At 42.9% G+C, this 19232-nt stretch overlaps 1 protein-coding gene across 2 annotated transcripts in view; it reads right to left on the bottom strand.

The window, feature by feature from the left end:
- LOC118365792 (collagen alpha-1(XI) chain-like) overlaps window positions 1–10325 on the bottom strand; it is an 82433-nt gene extending 72108 nt beyond the window's left edge. For both annotated transcript variants that reach the window (XM_052491035.1, XM_052491034.1), the window contains exon 1: window positions 10023–10325. In XM_052491035.1, coding sequence (XP_052346995.1) covers window positions 10023–10107 — 85 coding nt within the window. In that variant the 5' untranslated portion in view covers window positions 10108–10325. The remainder of the gene's footprint in view (window positions 1–10022) is intronic.
- Window positions 10326–19232: the final 8907 nt, after the last annotated feature.

Genomic DNA, 19232 nt, shown 5'->3' on the forward strand with positions numbered 1-19232 from the left:
CCGGCTGGAGTAGTATAAAGCTCACCGCCATTGGACTCTGGAGCAGTGGAAAAGCGTTCTCTTGAGTGATGAGTCACGCTTCACCATCTGACAGTCCGACGGACAAATCTGGCGGATGCCAGGAGAACACTACCTACCCGAATGCATAGTGCCAAATTGTTAAGTTTGGTGGAGGGGGAATAATGGTCTGGGACTGTTTTCATGGTTCAGGCTAGGCCCCTTAGTTCCAGTGAAGGGAAATCTTAACGCTACAGCATACTATGACATTCTAGACGATTCTGTGCTTCCAACTTTGTGGCAACCGTTTGGGGAAGGCTCTGTCCTGTCTCAGCATGACAATGCCCCAGTGCACAAAGCAAGGTACATAGAGAAAAGGGTTTTCTAGATCGGTGTGGAAGAACTTGACTGGCCTGCACAGGGCCCTGACCTCAACCCCATTGAACACCTTCCGGATGAATTGGAATACCGACTGCGAGCCAGGCCTAATCGCTCAACATCAGTACCTGACCGCACTAATGCTCTTGGAAGCAAGTCCCCGCAGCAATGTTCCAACATCTAGTGGAATTCTTTCCCAGACGAGTGGAGGCTGTTATAGCAGCAAAGTGGGGACCAACTCCATTTTGGAATGAAATGTTTGACGAGCATCTCATTCCATGTCGTGGTCATGTAGTGTATATAATCTGGAGCTTAATTTTTAAAATAACATATTCACTTAGACACTTGGTGAAGGCTTCAGGACTGAAAGCTATTGAATACAACAACCATGTCTCAATCGCGAACAAATACAGTCATTGGTGGTAATTACAATTCACCGAAAGGCAAGGTACACTGGGAAATATGCAAATAAGGTAGAATAAATTCTCAAGTTGAATTGTATGTTCACTTACAGTAACTTCAAATTCTAAGTTGTGTGAACCTACAATTCAACTTCAGAATGTGTGTTGGTTCAGCTCATCTCGAGCAAACTCACAATCTTGTTGCAGCTGGTTGCCATACAATTGTATGTTGAATCAACTTCAAATGCAAACTCAACATATTTTTTTTTACAGTGCAGAAACAAACTTGGATGAGAATATTTCCCAGAGCATCACACCCTGTGCTGAGGAAACCGTCCCAGTTGCATTGAGTGTAATGTGGGATATTTTGGGATATGTATTAGAGTTTGTTTGTTTTCTTTCAACTACTTTGAGAGTTTGATTGTGCCTGTCTGGAGTGCCAGATGGACAGGCCAGGGTCTTTTCCACTGATTGAATTGCACCAACTATTTGACAGAAAACACATTTAAATCCAGATTTGATTTGGTATTCTGTGTGATGTTTTGAGGTATATGCAGATCGCTCTGCCTTTATCTGCATATTACCCAGGTGTTACCGGACATTTAAAGATCGGCCATATGGAAGTCAAGCCTTTGTATATGGACACAGGCCTTCATATTCCTACATAATCCTTTGCTACATCCTTTTAACATGTCATGTTGCATTAAAAGTCCTCAGCTATGTTTCTCCATAACAGTTGGTGATTGGTAATAAGTGAATGCAGATTAATGGGCAGCAAAAGTGAAGAAACGAGGGTCAGGAGAAAGTGTCTAGAACAGCACAGACAGCATCACTCAGAACCTCCAAGACGGGATAGAATTAAATCAAATGACCCTAAGACTGAACTCTGACCTCTATAGGTCATGGGTCACTATGGTGTGGACAGCAGAGGTTCTGAGGTGAGGAGAAGAAAGGGGAGTGGGAACAAAAGAACAGGGGCACGCCAGAAACATCCTCCCACACCACCACACACACTCATGTACACATTCAGCAACATTAAACCACATTCTAAATATAGTTTGAATAAGCACTCATAGGACTACTCACACACACAGGCCTACTCACACTCATAGTCCTACTCACACACACATAGGCCTACTCACACACACAGGCCTACTCACACACACAGACCTACTCACACTCATAGTCCTACTCACACACACAGGCCTACTCACACTCATAGTCCTACTCACACACACACAGGCCTACTCACACTCATAGTCATACTCACACACACAGGCCTACTCACACTCATAGTCCTACTCACACACATAGTCCTGCTCACACTCATAGGACTACTCACACTCATAGTCCTACTCACACACACATGCCTACTCACACTCATTGTCCTACTCACACACACAGGCCTACTCACACTCATAGTCCTACTCACACACACAGGCCTACTCACACTCATTGTCCTACTCACACACACAGGCCTACTCACACTCATAGTCCTACTCACACACACAGTCCTACTCACACTCATAGTCCTACTCACACTCATAGGCCTACTCACACACATAGGCCTACTCACACACATAGGCCTACTCACACTCACAGGCCTACTCACACACATAGGCCTACTCACACACACAGGCCTACTCACACTCATAGTCCTACTCACACTCATAGTCCTACTCACACACATAGGCCTACTCACACACACAGGCCTACTCACACACATAGGCCTACTCACACTCATAGTCCTACTCACACACACAGGCCTACTCACACTCATAGTCCTACTCACACACACAGTCCTACTCACACACACAGGCCTACTCACACTCATAGTCCTACTCACACTCATAGTCCTACTCACACACACATGCCTACTCACACTCATTGTCCTACTCACACACACAGGCCTACTCACACTCATAGTCCTACTCACACACACAGGCCTACTCACACTCATTGTCCTACTCACACACACAGGCCTACTCACACTCATAGTCCTACTCACACACACAGTCCTACTCACACTCATAGTCCTACTCACACTCATAGGCCTACTCACACACATAGGCCTACTCACACACATAGGCCTACTCACACTCACAGGCCTACTCACACACATAGGCCTACTCACACACACAGGCCTACTCACACTCATAGTCCTACTCACACTCATAGTCCTACTCACACACATAGGCCTACTCACACACACAGGCCTACTCACACACATAGGCCTACTCACACTCATAGTCCTACTCACACACACAGGCCTACTCACACTCATAGTCCTACTCACACACACAGTCCTACTCACACACACAGGCCTACTCACACTCATAGTCCTACTCACACTCATAGTCCTACTCACACACACATGCCTACTCACACTCATTGTCCTACTCACACACACAGGCCTACTCACACTCATAGTCCTACTCACACACACAGGCCTACTCACACTCATTGTCCTACTCACACACACAGGCCTACTCACACTCATAGTCCTACTCACACACATAGGCCTACTCACACACATAGGCCTACTCACACTCACAGGCCTACTCACACACATAGGCCTACTCACACACACAGGCCTACTCACACTCATAGTCCTACTCACACTCATAGTCCTACTCACACACATAGGCCTACTCACACACACAGGCCTACTCACACACATAGGCCTACTCACACTCATAGTCCTACTCACACACACAGGCCTACTCACACTCATAGTCCTACTCACACACACAGTCCTACTCACACACACAGGCCTACTCACACTCATAGGCCTACTCACACACACAGGCCTACTCACACACACAGGCCTACTCACACTCATAGTCCTACTCACACACACAGTCCAACTCACACACACAGGCCTACTCACACACACAGGCCTACTCACACTCATAGGCCTACTCACACTCACAGGCCTACTCACACATATAGTCCTACTCACACACACAGGCCTACTCACACACACAGGCCTACTCACACTCATAGGCCTACTCACACTCACAGGCCTACTCACACATATAGTCTTACTCACACATATAGTCCTACTCACACACACATGCCTACTCACACACATAGTCCTACTCACACACACAGGCCTACTCACACTCATAGTCCTACTCACACTCATAGGCCTACTCACACTCATAGTCCTACTCACACTCATAGTCCCACTCACATTCATAGTCCAAAAACATAATAGCACACAACCCACGCTATAAAATCAGGTCATTAAATATTGTGGTTTGTTTTCTGTCTCTCAGTCTGTCGCCTACTCAATCTGCTGCGCCGTCCTTGTCTGTCCGTTTGTCTGTCTATCATCGGCCTGTCTGTGAAAGCCACTCTTCACTCACTTTCAAACAGAGAAGGAGAGGTAGGCTAGACGAAAGGAGGAACGGAGAATCCGATATGTCCACTATCAAGCGGACGGGGCTTGTTAAAAGGTTGACATGGAGAGACAGAGGAATGTGTTGTGTTGGAAGAGTTCTTCATGTTGATTGGGCTGTGGGACAGGGGCTAGCACTGGGTCTGCTTTGAGTTAGCACTGGGGAGCTTGGGAGCCATTCAAACCGTTGGTTGTGTGGGAGACCGATGTGGAATCCTCCGCCTGCTGCTGCTATGCTGCTGAACCCGAGCTCTCCTCTCTCCTCCACGCTCCAACAGCTCAGGAACACGGACAGAACATGTGTGAGCCTGACGGATCTGAGCATGTGGGTTCTTTCACAGATATGCTATCAGTCCATACTGTTCTGTAGAGTACAAGCTCACTCATAATAACAGCCTCATTCAGGCCGGTTTTGTCACTACATTGCCACCTCTTTGCATATTTGTAACAGTGATTACTCTGTGAGTATTGAATGTGGGTCAGAAGCTCATCTCAGTGGCAAGGCTAATGGTCAGTATGTGCGTGGAGGAGTGTGTGAGTGGAGAGTGTGTGTTGTCTGGACAGATTTGATTTTGGGTTCCACATCTCCCTTCCTCGCACGTCACCCTGACATTCTTCTAGCTCCACAGTTTGTTCTGCTGATGTTTACTCACTGCATGAGATGAGGGCCAGACTGGCCTACTGCCACTGGCCCCATAGAGGAATCACCTGCCCCGGGGCTCGCACTCTCTCTGTCCACTATACACACACCACACACACATAGCGACACACACACACATACACACATACACACCACACACACACGGACACACATACACACACACACAGACCCTTGCACGCACGCATGCACACACACACAGAGAAACACTTGCATGCACGCACGCACACCCACACACACCACACATGCACAAATACAACAAATTCCAGTCAGTTCTTACAATCAATCTTTCTCTCAACATCGAGTTATCAAGGTGTGCAATACCAGAGCTCCGGCAACCAAAACATGCCACTGCCTCCCTTCACAAACATGCTACATGCATTGCACATTTGTACTTGAACAGCACAGGAGGTTGGTGGCAACTTAATTGGGGACGATGGGCTCGTGGTAATGGCTGGAGCGGAGTAGGTGGAATAGTATCAAATACATCAAACACATGGTTTCAATGTGCTTGATGCCATTCCATTCACTCCGTTCCAACCTTTATTGTGAGCCGTCCTCCAATCAGCAGCCTCCACTGGTTGTACGGGCAGTTTCTCTTTGTTCAATCCACTCAGTTGTTGATGATAACTTGATGCATTTCTTGCTATTGTAAAGCTGGTTTACTGTGGTTCACGTTGCACTATACCCTGTTAAAGTTTACTACCTGGTGTCAGTGCTTACAGTAATGGACACTGACTGGGCCGTATGAAGAGGATGTTGTATCCAGGTAAAAACAGCCAGGCCATCCGTATAATTTGACTTGTAATATTGTTAAGATAAGACTGCAGATGGTTTTGGTCAGATAGCTAAATAACTGTCAAGATTCCCTCGGAGGTTAAGATATGATGTATGGCTCTGATAAGGCTCAACCTGGAATAAAGGCCTGTATGACAGGCTGGAGGAGGCCACAGAGAGAGGGGACTGACTGTTCCATCTGGTTCTCTTTGTGCAGAAAGGGCCTCAATCACCATTCTTCTAAGAGAGGCATGAGCCGTCTACAGCTCTGAAACATAGAGACCCGTAGCTGGGCTGGGGGACGAGTGCTTCTTCTTGTTCTGTTTCTGGGAGCCAGATGTTTATTGCTTAGTAGAGATTTGTGACGGAGATGTTTGATATTATTTACACATATTGGATGTCAGGACATTCCTATTCCTAACAGTTTTGTAGAAAAAAGGCAAAATGCCAGCCAAGATCCACACCAACAGACCAGGGGAGACATGTCTTTGTTTCAGCTGGAGATAATAACAAGCATGTCAGCATCTTTTCATGTTTCACATCTTTCCATTAGGAACACGATTCCTGTGACAGCGGATGCTGATAGCACTAACAGGCATCAAACTTTCCTCTCCTCTTTTTAGTTTCTTTCTAAAACGGTCCTCTTTTCTCATTGGTTTCTATTTTCCCAGGCTCATTTGTAGCGTGATCAAAGAGGAACATGACTTGTCCTCTCCTCTGGGAGTCTGGTGCAGGATCAGCAAGGCGGCAGGATCAAATGGGATTCAGAGAGGGGTGTGCACGCGTGAATTCCCCTCTGTCATACTGGCGGCACGGGGAAGGTGGGGGAGGCAGGGGGGGGTGGGGGGGGGCACAGGGAGGGGACACAGGAAGGGAGGAGAATGTAGATGAGGAGGAGATGCAGCACATGAAATCTAAACAAACCCCCTCTTTCCCGTATATTTTAACAGCAAAAGAAAAAGAAGAGAAAATAAAGGAGAGATGGAAAAAATGTGAAGGGGCCGAGGAACAGAGGAGTCACAAACTGTGGACGTGTGCAAGAATGTCTCTCTTCCTGTCGTCAAACATGACGACAAAGAACAGTCTTGATGCTCTCCCGGGCACATGCAGTGCACACACAGAGCACATGTGAAAACATTCTCCCACTCATACTGGCCCAGTCCACACATTATCAAACACCATCACGTATCCTGTACTGTCATATCAGCAGAGGAACACCATACAATTCCCCACAGTTCCAACACATTCAAGCCATCATATTATTCTCTGACTCACAATATCACCCCTCATTACAGACAACCCAACCCCACCGACACGATCAACGGAGTCTCAAAGAAGTAAGCATTTGGCAGTAAAGTCTAGCCTCTATAATGGAGCACCTGCAAGAACACAGTCAAATGCTGCTGGTCTAAGACACTCAAAACACTACCAGAGGGCGTAGCTTTATTGCTGCTCATAGCAGGCCTAATAGCCCACGTGTGGCAGACGTCTAGTTGAGGTCAGACTCTCAGTTCAAACTGTCATCTGAAGTTTTATATGTGGTATTATACATTGCCCTCGGAAAGTATTCAGACCCCTTGACCTTTTTCCACATTTTGTTACGTTACAGGCTTATTCTAAAATTGATTAAATTGTTTTTTTCCCTCATCGATCTACACACAATACCTCATAATGACGAAGCAAAAAAAAACGTTTTCAGAAATGTTGGCAAATGTATTAAAAATTAAAAACTGAAATATAAAATGTACATAAGTATTCAGACCCTTTACTCAGTACTTTGTTGAAGCACCTTTAGCAGTGATTACAGCCTCAAGTCTTCTTGGGTATGACACTACAAGCTTGGCACACCTGTATTTGGGGAGTTTCTCCCATTCTTCTCAGCAGATCCTCTCAAGGTCTGTAAGGTTGGATGGGGAGCTTTGATGCACAGCTATTATCAGGTCTCTCCAGAGATGTTCGATCAGGTTTAAATCCGGGCTCTGGCTGGGCCACTCAAGGACATTCAGAGACTTGTCCCGAAGCCACTCCTGCGTTGTCTTGGCTGTGTGATTAGGGTCATTGTCCTGTTGAAAGATGAACCTTCTTCCCATTCTGAGGTCTTGAGCGCTCTGGAGAAGGTTTTCATCAAGAATCTTTCTGTACTTTGCTCAGTTCATCTTTGCCTCGATCTTGACTAGTCTCACAGTCCCAGCCGCTGAAAAACATCCCCACAGCATGATGCTGCCACCACCATGTTTCCTCCAGATGTAATGCTTGGCATTCAGGCCAAATAGTTCAATATTGGTTTCATCAGACCAGAGAATCTTGTTTCTCATGGTCTGAGAGTCTTTAGATAACTTTTGGCAAGCTCCAAGTGGGCTGTCATGTGCCTTTTACTGAGGAGTGGCCTGATTTGTGGAGTGCTGAAGAGATGGTTGTCCTTCTGGAAGGTTCTCCCGTCTCCACAGAGGAACTCTAGAGCTCTGTCAGAGTGACCATCATGTTCTTGGTTACCTCTCTGACCAAGGCCCTTCTCCCCTGATTGCTCAGTTTGGCCGGGCGGACAGCTTTAGGAAGACTATTGGTTGTTCCAAACTTCTTCCATTTACAAATTATGGAAGCCACTATGTTCTTGGGGACCTTCAAAGCTGCAAAAATGTTTTGGTACCCTTCCCCAGATCTCAGAGCTCTACGGACAATTCCTTTGACCTCATGGCTTGGTATTTGCTCTGACATGCACTGTTAACTGTGGGACCTTGTATACACAGGTATGTGCCTTTCCAAATCATGTCCAATCAATTGAATTTACCACAGGTGGACTCCAATCAAGTTGCAGAAACATCTCAAGGATGATCAATGGAAACAGGATGCACCTGAGCTCAATTTCTAGTCTCATAGCAAAGGGTCTGAATACCATGTAAATAAGGTGTTTCTGTTAAATAAATGAGCAAACATTTCAAAAAACCTGTTTTCGGTTTGTCATTATTCGGGTATTGTGTGTAGATTGTTGAGGATTTTTATTTATTTAGAATAAGGCTGTAACGTAACAAAATATGGAGAAAGTCAAGGGGTCTGAATACTTTCCGAAGGCACTGTGCAATGGCTTCATACCAGCAGCGGCAGCTGAGCTTGTGACCAGCCCACAAACATAGACAGTCCTCACCATATCTTTGTTTATGTGGGTAGAACATGGAGGCATGTTGTAATGGCTCCAGAACTAAAAGCAACAGAAAGCAGCTCCTTCCAATCAGGGTGTGCATACACTAATTTTGCAGCTGGTCAAATCCCATAGTATCTAATCCTATTAAAATGTGTTATTTTAATGAGCTGGATCTAGAATATCAACGAAATAAAGGTATACATAAAGGTTCATAGGGAAACTGAAATGCTCCATCTCCATCTTACCATACCAACTACAAAAGAACAACACTGTGATAAAGAAAACAACATGTGTTATAAATTAATAAATGTTTAGCAAATGGCTCTAAAACAGTTTTTTTTTATGGTGAATAGTCATTCTAAGCTCATTTTCGTGAAGCCTATTTGAGCACCTTTTAAACAGCTCCATGACAAGAATTTTAATCTACTCAGGTCGGTCAGTGTTCTGCCATTCACCTCCTTCTCAAACCAACATTAAACCGTTTCACAGTAAACCGACACTGGTCACGAGCAAACTCAAACATGACATCAGAGTGTTCCAGGGATAATCGCTTCCTTCCTCACTCACAGAGAAAACTGGGCCCAACATCCTACTGGGTGAAGCATACAATAATGGACATGGGTTCGAGGACACATTAATATGCAAAACCAAACGATGCTAAATTATTATGATTAACTTGCAATGAGAGACATTTGACAAAGTGAGGTAACCATCCATCACACACACCGCCAATGCGCAGTGATGCACAGAATAGGCTATACATTATGAATCATGCTTGATTTATAAAACTTAGACTTCTTGGTTTATACATTTTTTGTTTTTACATAAAAAATTACTTTCAAATGCCAAAATACAGCGAGGGGAAGAGTTACATTTGGTTGTCATTTTTAGTGGTTTAACAAAGCATTAAATACTGCTTTCGAGATTAATCCTGAGCCAGCGCAACCCAGGGGACAAATTCAAACAGGCATCTCCAAATATTCAATGAGATCCGACGGAGCCTTATACAATTACTTTATTATGCGGCTCACAAAATATTACCGAGGGCGAAGTTGCGGCCAAATGCACACCTTGTAAAGTTTGGTTTGGTTTCTGTTGAAGTGTCCACAACTTTGTATAAAGAAATGGGGTAGCAAGACAACCGAACATTAACTTTTGTAGCCTATTATCAACAAAGAAAATTAATAAAAGGGTCCACTATCCTTGTCAATCCATACAATGAAATTATCACTTTATTTATTAGCAGGTGTATTCCAACATATACTTTACCAGCTTGTGCCGAAGTTGCGTGGAACATTATTATAAGAAATAGCGGTATTCTCCTGCACGCCGCCGTCCTCTTTAAACGGTCCATCTTTCAGAGCAGAGACCCCCTTGCCTCCGCCTCAGAACTGTATGATACAAAACTAGATGAGAAAGGAGCTCCGCATCCACGCGTAGTGGAGGGAAAGAAACCAGTGCGGCACTCGAACAGTGCACATTCGCTCTGCAGTTTCGTTTGCTTAGTTTTTTTTTAGTATCCTCTCCTCTCTTCACTCTCTGTCCCTCATTCAATTTCTCCCCCTCACCCTCGCTCTTTCTCGCTCCCCCCCTCCCCCATAGGACAGTGTCTCGCGACTCCGACGGGATACGATGAAAAATTATGCTTTCAAAGGTCTGGCGGGCGCACGTTTATGAGGCTACTGCTGGTCATTTGCTATGACGTTCCTGTCTTACTGATGATCAGTGATCCTACTTCCTTTCACCACTACTGCTCTGTGTTACTTGTCATGCTGCAAGATGTTACCAACTTTCTGTCTGTTACTGCAGGGTATTCAACCTGGGGCCCGTGGCCCCCTAGGGGTCCGCAGAAAAACTGCAGGTGGTACACGGAAATATACAGTAGATATATTTTCTAGAAGTTGTCAAATAAACATTTATTTTATTTTTAAAAAGGACTCGCAAGGACCAGTTACGGCAAGTGTAACGGATGTGAAACGGCTAGCTTAGTTAGCGGTGTGCGCTAAATAGCGTTTCAATCGGTTACGTCACTTGCTCTGAGACCTTGAAGTAGTAGTTCCCCTTGCTCTGCAAGGGCCACGGCTTTTGTGGAGCGATGGGTAACGATGCTTCGAGGGTGACTGTTGTCGTTGTGTGCAGAAGGTCCCTGGTTCGCGCCCGGGTATGGGCGAGGGGACGGTTTAAAGTTGTACTGTTACACAAGTACCACTGGCTCCTAATAAACTTTCTTGACTTGGTCATTCATTTTTGCCAACACATGGCTAACCTTTCTTTAACCAGCTAAATAGCTTCTATCTAACTATTAATTTTATATGCAGATTTCTCCTTGCTTTCTCCTTGCTATTATCATTCACCTGATAAATTATGATTTTTTTGCATGATAAGGGTCCTTGGGTCGCCAGTTTGCCTGGGCGGCAGTCCCTGAACAAGAAAAGTTTGAAGACCCCTGAGTAACTGGGTATCGAATTTGCGATACCCTTCCCCAGATCTGTGCCTCGATACAACCGTGTCTCGGAGCTCTATGGACAATTCCTTCCACCTCATGGCTTGGTTTTTGCTCTGACATACACTGTCAACTGTGGGACCTTATATAGACAGGTGTGCCTTTCCCAATCATGTCCAATCAATTGAATTTACCATAGGTGAACCCCAATAAAGTTGCAGAAACATCTCAAGGACGCTTAACGGAAACAGGACGCACATGAGCTCAATTTTGAGTCTCATAGCAAAGGGTCTGAATACTTATGTAAATAAAGTAATTCTGTTTATTATTTTTAATACATTTGCAAAAAAAAATCTAAAAACCTGTTTTCATTTTGTCATTATGGGGTATTGTTTGTAGATTGCTGAGATTTTCTGTTGTATATTTAATCAATTTTTGAATAAGGCTGTAATGTAACAAAATGTGGAAAAAGTCAAGTTGTCTGAATACTTTTCAAAGGCACTGTATAGCCATAAATGTCTTTCTGTTAGCAGGTGAGAGCCTTGGCTCACACAACACAGCCAGAGGACGCATCCGTCTAAGCTTTGAACTTCACAGCAATAAATCAAAGAGTGGGAGTGAGTCACAGCTCGACACCCCTGGCCAGTTCAAGGAGTACGATCCCAGGTAGACTGTAGAACAGGGGAGGTCATGTCTCTCATCAGCCATCACTCTAATCTCATTCCCGCATTGTTTCAATGTCATCTCTCCAACGCTCCTTCAAGCAGCAGCCTGACTGTGCTACGGCTGGGGGCCATGGGGGCCATCTCACCTATAGGCTCTGGGAGGTGAGAGCCCATGGAGGCTCACAAGTCAGAAATGTCTGGGCCCAGTGCTACTTGTTCATACCCAGATACCTTGCCGACTCCTCAACTCCAATTTAAGGTCTGACGATCGATCATGGCGTGGTCCTCTAATTGTGGTCTCCATGTGTTTGATCATGTTGGTCTCGTCACCTTGAAAGAGAAGGTCTCTCTATTTGTGAAAAGATTACGATTCCACAAAGCAGGAAAAAAGCAGTCTTATATACGACCTGTCAACACTTCGTGGAATATTGAGGATACTTTTTTAAATGTTTCCCCCATTTTCAAAGGAACATGTTTTTACAAGGATATCTCTATATTCTTTGTCGTCAAAGACCATGGTAAGCTAACAATGGGGACCCTGTTATGAGCATTTATACAGTGCAAAGCGTCATGCCAAAAGCCCAGAAACCCATGTCTGGAGGGTTTGGCTTAGACATGCTGCTCTTCAGAATAAGCCTTATGAAGAGCTTGTCTAATTGGTGAATGACAGAATTGACAGCACCATAGGCCCAGGCCACAACAGGCCCTCTGTATGGGGGTCAGCAGTAAAGAAGACTGTTCCAGCTCTTCATATTTAAAACCAGAATGTGGATGAGCCGAGCACAACCCTGCTTCCCTTCAAAGCCGCCTCTCAAGGGGAGCCGAGAGCAGACAGGTCTCTAACCACAACGGGACTGAAAGAGGGGATATCCCATCCAATTTCCCAATCCCCCGTTTGATTCACTAATGCTTTTCATTTAGGACCCTGGCTAAATATGAAACTGTTTGAAATGCTGCAGCTTCGCCTTAGATGAAATAGAGTGGTGAAAACAAGCAACCTGTTGCATCCTTGTTGATCCATTTATAAAACACAAGTAAACGTTCAGCAAAATTTGATAACACTCCGTAAGGGTTGCATGACAATAGGCAGGTACCCTAGTGGTTAGAGCGTTGGGCCAGTAACTGAAAGGTTGCTAAGCTGACAAGGGGAAAATCTGTTGTTCAGCCCCTGAACAAGGCTGTTAACCCACTGCTCCTAGGCCGTCATTGTAAATAAGAATTTGTTCTTAACTGACTTGTCTAGTTAAATAAAGGTAAAAAAAAAAAAAAAAATCCAGTCATTGAGGGCATGACAGTGATAATCTCTTGTAAAGCCATGAAGAATGGCAAAAACACATGAGGGAGAGTCATATCTAGATGTACTACAGAACAGGACCTGGTAGTGAAGAGTGGAATAACGAGGCCCAGAAACACGCAGATACCTCCTGCACACCATGCCCTAGCACAAGGCTTAGCTCCCCTGAGTCAGAACCACATTCCTGGCAGGTTCTAGCAGATAGTTACTAAGACTGCAGTGGTTAGTCTGAGCACTGTGTGAGAAATACTTCCAGAGACATGTGCTGTGTACCAACAGTCCTCCTAGGACTGTACTGCACTCTGCACTGCTAGAGACTAAAACAGATCAGACCAAGTCCTGACCTCTCCTCAGTCCACTAGAGTCCAGACTAGCTCAGTCCCCCTCTAAAGTCCCACATCAATAAACACCAAGTAGTTGAATGGTGCCTCTCTTTGTCTTTCTCAGCCCACTGTGGTATTGGCCATTAAGAGGAAGGAATCAACACATAGTTGGCTTCCTTCCCCCAATGTGATTTACTGTAACCACACTTCTATCAAATACTTCCTGTATGACCTCATTCATGGAGAAATCAATATGAATCTAGAAAGGAAATCTCTGTTACGGGAGTCTGCGGGAGAAAAGCTTCACGGATGACTAGTGATTCAGAGTCCTGGTGATTCCTCAAAGCACTGGGGTAAAACCCCCAAAAGACCAAAAATGTACAGATCACATGGATTTCATTTATTGTATTTGCAAGAAGATAAGGTCCAATTGAACAGGTTCTCTTGAACTCCCTTCAACCCCTCTTAAACTCTTGAATAGCCTGGTTATATTTCTGATCACCAAAATAGTATGGATGACATAGATTTAAAGATGGGAGGAGATGGATACTTATGGATAAGCGTTTCTTTGACCTTCTGTCTACGGTACATTACAGCTCACTTCTCTGTGATGTGGTAAGGCTGACTCTACCCTGAGTCCTAACTAAGGCTCGCTCTTGATACTCGATTTAGAGGTCAAGACCAACCGACGGGGCACACCATGTCATTTCAACGTGGATCATATTTGATTGGGACGTTGATCAATGAGATGACAACCTAAACTGTATTCACCCTCAAAAAGACAACAAAAGTTAGTTGAATTTCCAATGTGTTATCACCATGCTTTTAACCATCTGGAAGCACAACCAAATTCCAATGGAAAAACAATGTCTGATTTATGGTTTAGTTGTCATCCAAAATGTAATGTCCGTCCCTGTGAACACCGAAAAGAACACCGAATTTCAAATGAGAATACAATGTCAGATATTTTGTTTATTTATACAATGAAACAATGTACGCTGAGAGACGGGAAGCAAGTTCAGGGAGTGAATAGTGTAATAAATAAATAAACAAAACAAGAAACACAAACAGCGCACCGTCATGAAACAGGAACAATGACGACCGTGGAAGAAACCAAACGGAGAGACTTATAAAGGGCAGGTAATCAAGGAGGTGATGGAGTCTAGGTGAGAGTCATTATGCGCATAACGCTGGTGACAGGTGTGCGCCCTAACGAGCAGCCTGGTGACCTAGAGGCCAGAGAGGGAGCACAGTTGACATACAACAGATTAATGTGTTTCACATGTTCATCTAATAGCATCTAATAGCATCTAATAGCAAAACCAAATGACCCAGATGACAGTTGAGATTACAGTAAAAGTATATGGTGCAAGTGATCAAAACCATTCAGTATTCTGTGCAGAAATTGTGAAGATCTCCACAGACCTGCAATGCTATCTTGAACATGTACATGATTACATCAGAAGAAATGTATAGTTACAGAAACCTCAAAATGTGGCCATGTATCTGTTACTCATTTTAAGGTTGAATGTTACATTAGTTTGTAAGACAGTTGACAATGCAACCAAATATTAACATTTAAAGGAGATATATCTACTGCTTGGATAATTCCATCTGAGCCACTGGCTTAATCCCATTTTTTTAACTTGCATTTTTGGATGAGTTGGAGACGTAAATCCAATATATTTCTTGTCAACAAGTCAACAAGTTAATAGGCTAATAGGCTATCAAAAGTGATATTGAATTGAATTAATAATTTGTTCATTGAATTAATAATGTTGGATTCACGTCTCCATCTCAACCAAAAATTGAAGTAAAAGAATAGGACTAAATCAAATCAAATTTGAAATGCAATTTAAATTAAGTTTGATTTGACTTAGTCCTATTCTATAACTTAGATTTTGGTTGAGACGGAGACGTGAATCCAACATATCAATTATTAACTGGAATTAAAGCCAGACTAAGTCAGTGGCACAGATAGAACTATCTAAGCAGAAGATACATCTCCTTCAAATGTTGATATTTGGTTGTGTTAACAACCAAACACAAATCAATATCACTAAATATAATAATAAATTAATAATTGATATGTTGGATTCACATTTTCACATTTTAAATCAACCAGAGCTTGAAACCCAAAACTATTGTCTATTTTAGTTGAATTCTGGGTTAAATTGAAACGATAGCTGTTGGTGACTTTGCAAATGTTATATAAGACTAGATAGCATCCTTGATGATATAAGAGATCAAGCCTGGCATGGGATGAATCTATCCCAGACTTTACTGAATATTAAAGGAAACAAAATATTGTTGCATTCATTTGCTCTGTTAAACTACCCTTTGGAATGACTTTGATAGCAGCAGTTCATCTACTTTGTTATTAAGTGGAGATCTCTCGAAAGTCATTCTCATGATAGCACATTAGTGATAGTCAGAGACAAATATCAAAGCTACATTGAGAATGGTCAAGACCTTGGTTAAAACCCAATTCTCCAGTAGGCCAATGTATTTTTTTCTTGTGGATATAACATTGGAGATACGACGTTGTTCTAAAGTTACAAATTCAACATATGTTTTACAAGGTTTGCCTGTATTGAAATTAGTTTACCATGATGAAATAAACCTGTGTTTGAAATTTAGGCCTCAAAACAACCGTTTACTTTAGATTTGTTTTCAAATCCAATGTTTTCTCTCCGTAAATTTCACATCAAAATACTTTGACAAATTACGTTGAAACAATGTTGATACAACCAGTTTGTGCCCAGTGGGAAGACACTTCTACCAACTCTCAAAGGGACTATAACACATACTTATAGTTATAGTTCATGCCACATATACTGTATATGGTGTTGAAAATGTATAATGTATTAAGAGGAACTTCTATTCTGTTGTGATAGGCCAGTGGTGTGACAACAGTCACTCATACATTCAATACTGCTACAAAAATATGCGGATCATGATTTAATAATGAAAATTCATATTTTCCTTTTTAATTGTTGTAGAGAGAACAAACTCTGGCGTAAGAACATTGTTCAACAACAAACATGAATTATTGCAGATAAAACATGTTTCTGGTTGAACTGTTAATTAACAAATCACCAGAATGTGACAGCATAACCTCTCTGTTCTCAACACTCTGGCAGCCTTTACTAAACAAGTGGAGCATCAAGACACTACATTAAAGCATATATATATATACATATATATATATATATATATATATATATATATATGTGTGTGTGTGTGTGTGTGTGTGTGTGTGTGTGTGTGTGTGTGTGTGTGTGTGTGTGTGTGTGTGTGTGTGTGTGTGTGTGTGTGTTTTGACACAGTATTTATGGTTTGGCGAGGAGAGAAAAAACCCACCAGAGATCAAGCCTGGCATGGGATGAATCTATCCCAGACTTTACTGAATATTAAAGGAAACAAAATATCTGTCCCACGTACAGAGAGATGGGTAATGGATCTATCTGGCCTTTTTCTCAATCATAAATCTAACAGGAGCTATATACTTTGTGATTTTTTTGTTGTCGCTGTAACTCATATCATTTGGAAGTTTCTCACTTATACAGTACGACAGCGGTACTTAAGTGGTATGTAAAGCTAATTGGTATGAATCATCTCTCTCTTGCTCCCTCCCTCTCACTCCTGTAAGTCAGTGATGATGGAGACATCTTATCATTTAATCATTGAGGCGGTGGAATGTGAGAGAGCTTCATTCTGTCATCATGCCATAGCAGGGATAACATCAACATTTTTTTTTTTTGGCGTTTGGAACTACAGATGTAGGATCTTAATTTGATCACTCTTTTGTTGCTGAGAATTTTCCAGCATAGGAGGAAATGCAAACGTGTAGTGTATTTGTGTTTTAAAAGGTATTCTAAAGTCATTCATTACCACTGTATCAAAACCTGCAAAAATGTCCATTAATTATAATCTACATAATAATTCAAATGTCCCATTGCTGCAGGATTATTTTCCAGCTGTAGCAAACTAGATCAAATTAAGATCCTACATCTGTATAAACCCTAAAAATGGCTTTTAAACTGACTGTCTCCATTTCCTTTCTCTCCATTCAGTAGCAGAACATGCCAGGACAGGACAGCCATCCGGTTGAAGGAATTATGCATGTGAAATCTCAGAGTTAGGACGCAACTGAGTCTCTGCTTGCCAGACTCTTGATTTATTGACATTTGAAAGGGAATGTGCATTTTTAATGATTTGTTTGACTTTTTGTATTTTTTCAAGCATACTAAAGATCTTATATAACACTTATATTATCTCATCAGTGATACACCTACGATGTCATCGGTTTGCATTTCATCATTAGATACTTCGACAGTATGATACACTAAAGCTAAGGGATCCAGACCCTGTTATCATCTACTTACACTGAAGGCCCATTGAGAGGTACAGTAATGTGGAAGATGTGTAATAATGATGGCGATGAAGATTATGTGGTTCATAATGATGGTTATTATTGTATATTTGAAATTTTTTGAAAGTGCGACCGATTGGTTGATATTTGAAAATTGGTTGCTATATGATGGTCCATTTAAAGCGGGGTATACATGGAGATGTCAAGAACAGCTAAGAGAACCTTCCCCCCATGAGGAGAGCATTACTAACATCTGTAGACAATACATGAGACGGATGAGACCAGAGCTAATATGTGGTCCAACCTCAAATATCAAATTCCCCAAAACCTACAGTTCTAAAAATGCCTTTAGTCAGAAACTCTGAACAGAGAGAAAACTGACGTTCATAACTAACTGAGCGAAAGGAATTTGAGAAAACAAAGAAAGGTTCTGAGTGAGAAAATGTAGGTTCATCTGTCAGACTCGGGTATCCTTGGCCTGATGGATGTATGAAAGTAACTGCCCACACACATATACACACACCATCCTACATATGTCAAGCCCCTCACACACACGTCCACACACACAGACGTCCACACACACAGGTTTTCTGATTTTTTTGCAAATGTATAAAATAAAATAAAAACAGAAATACATTATTTACATAAGTATTCAGAACCTTTGCTACGAGAATTGAAATTGAGCTCCAGTGCATCCTGTTTCCATTGATCATCCTTAAACAAAAAATATATATGACCCTTTATTTAACTAGGCAAGTCAGTTAAGAACAAATTCTTATTTACAATGACGGGCCTACACCGGCCAAACCCAGACAACGCGGGGCCAATTGTGCGCCGCCCTATGGGACTCCCAATCACAGCCGATTGTGATACAGTTTGGAATCGAACTAGGGTGTCTATAGTGACACCTCAAGCACTGAGATGCAGTGCCTTAGACAGCTGCGCCACTCGGGAGCCTTTGAGATGTTTCAACAACTTGATTGGAGTCCACCTATGGTAAATTCAATTGATTGGACATGATTTGGAAAGGCACACACCTGTCTATATAAGGTCCCACAGTTGGCAGTGCATGTCACAGCAAAAACCAAGCCATTAGGTCGAAAGAATGGTCCATAGAGCTTTGAGACAGCATTGTGTCGCGGGAACAAATATGGGGAAAGGTACCAAAGTATTTCTGCAGCATTGAAGGTCCCCAAGAACACAGTGGCCTCCATCATTATTTAATGGAAGAAGTTTGGAACCACCAAGACTCTTCCTAGAGCTGGCTGCCCAGCCCAACTGAGCAATCGGGGAAGAAGAGCCTTGGTCAGGGAGGTGACCAAGAACCCGATGGTCACTCTGACAGAGCTCCAGAGTTCCTCTGTGGAGATAGGAGAACC

This window comes from Oncorhynchus keta, chromosome 32, assembly GCF_023373465.1.
Source record: "Oncorhynchus keta strain PuntledgeMale-10-30-2019 chromosome 32, Oket_V2, whole genome shotgun sequence".
Classification (NCBI taxonomy): Eukaryota; Metazoa; Chordata; class Actinopteri; order Salmoniformes; family Salmonidae; genus Oncorhynchus; species Oncorhynchus keta.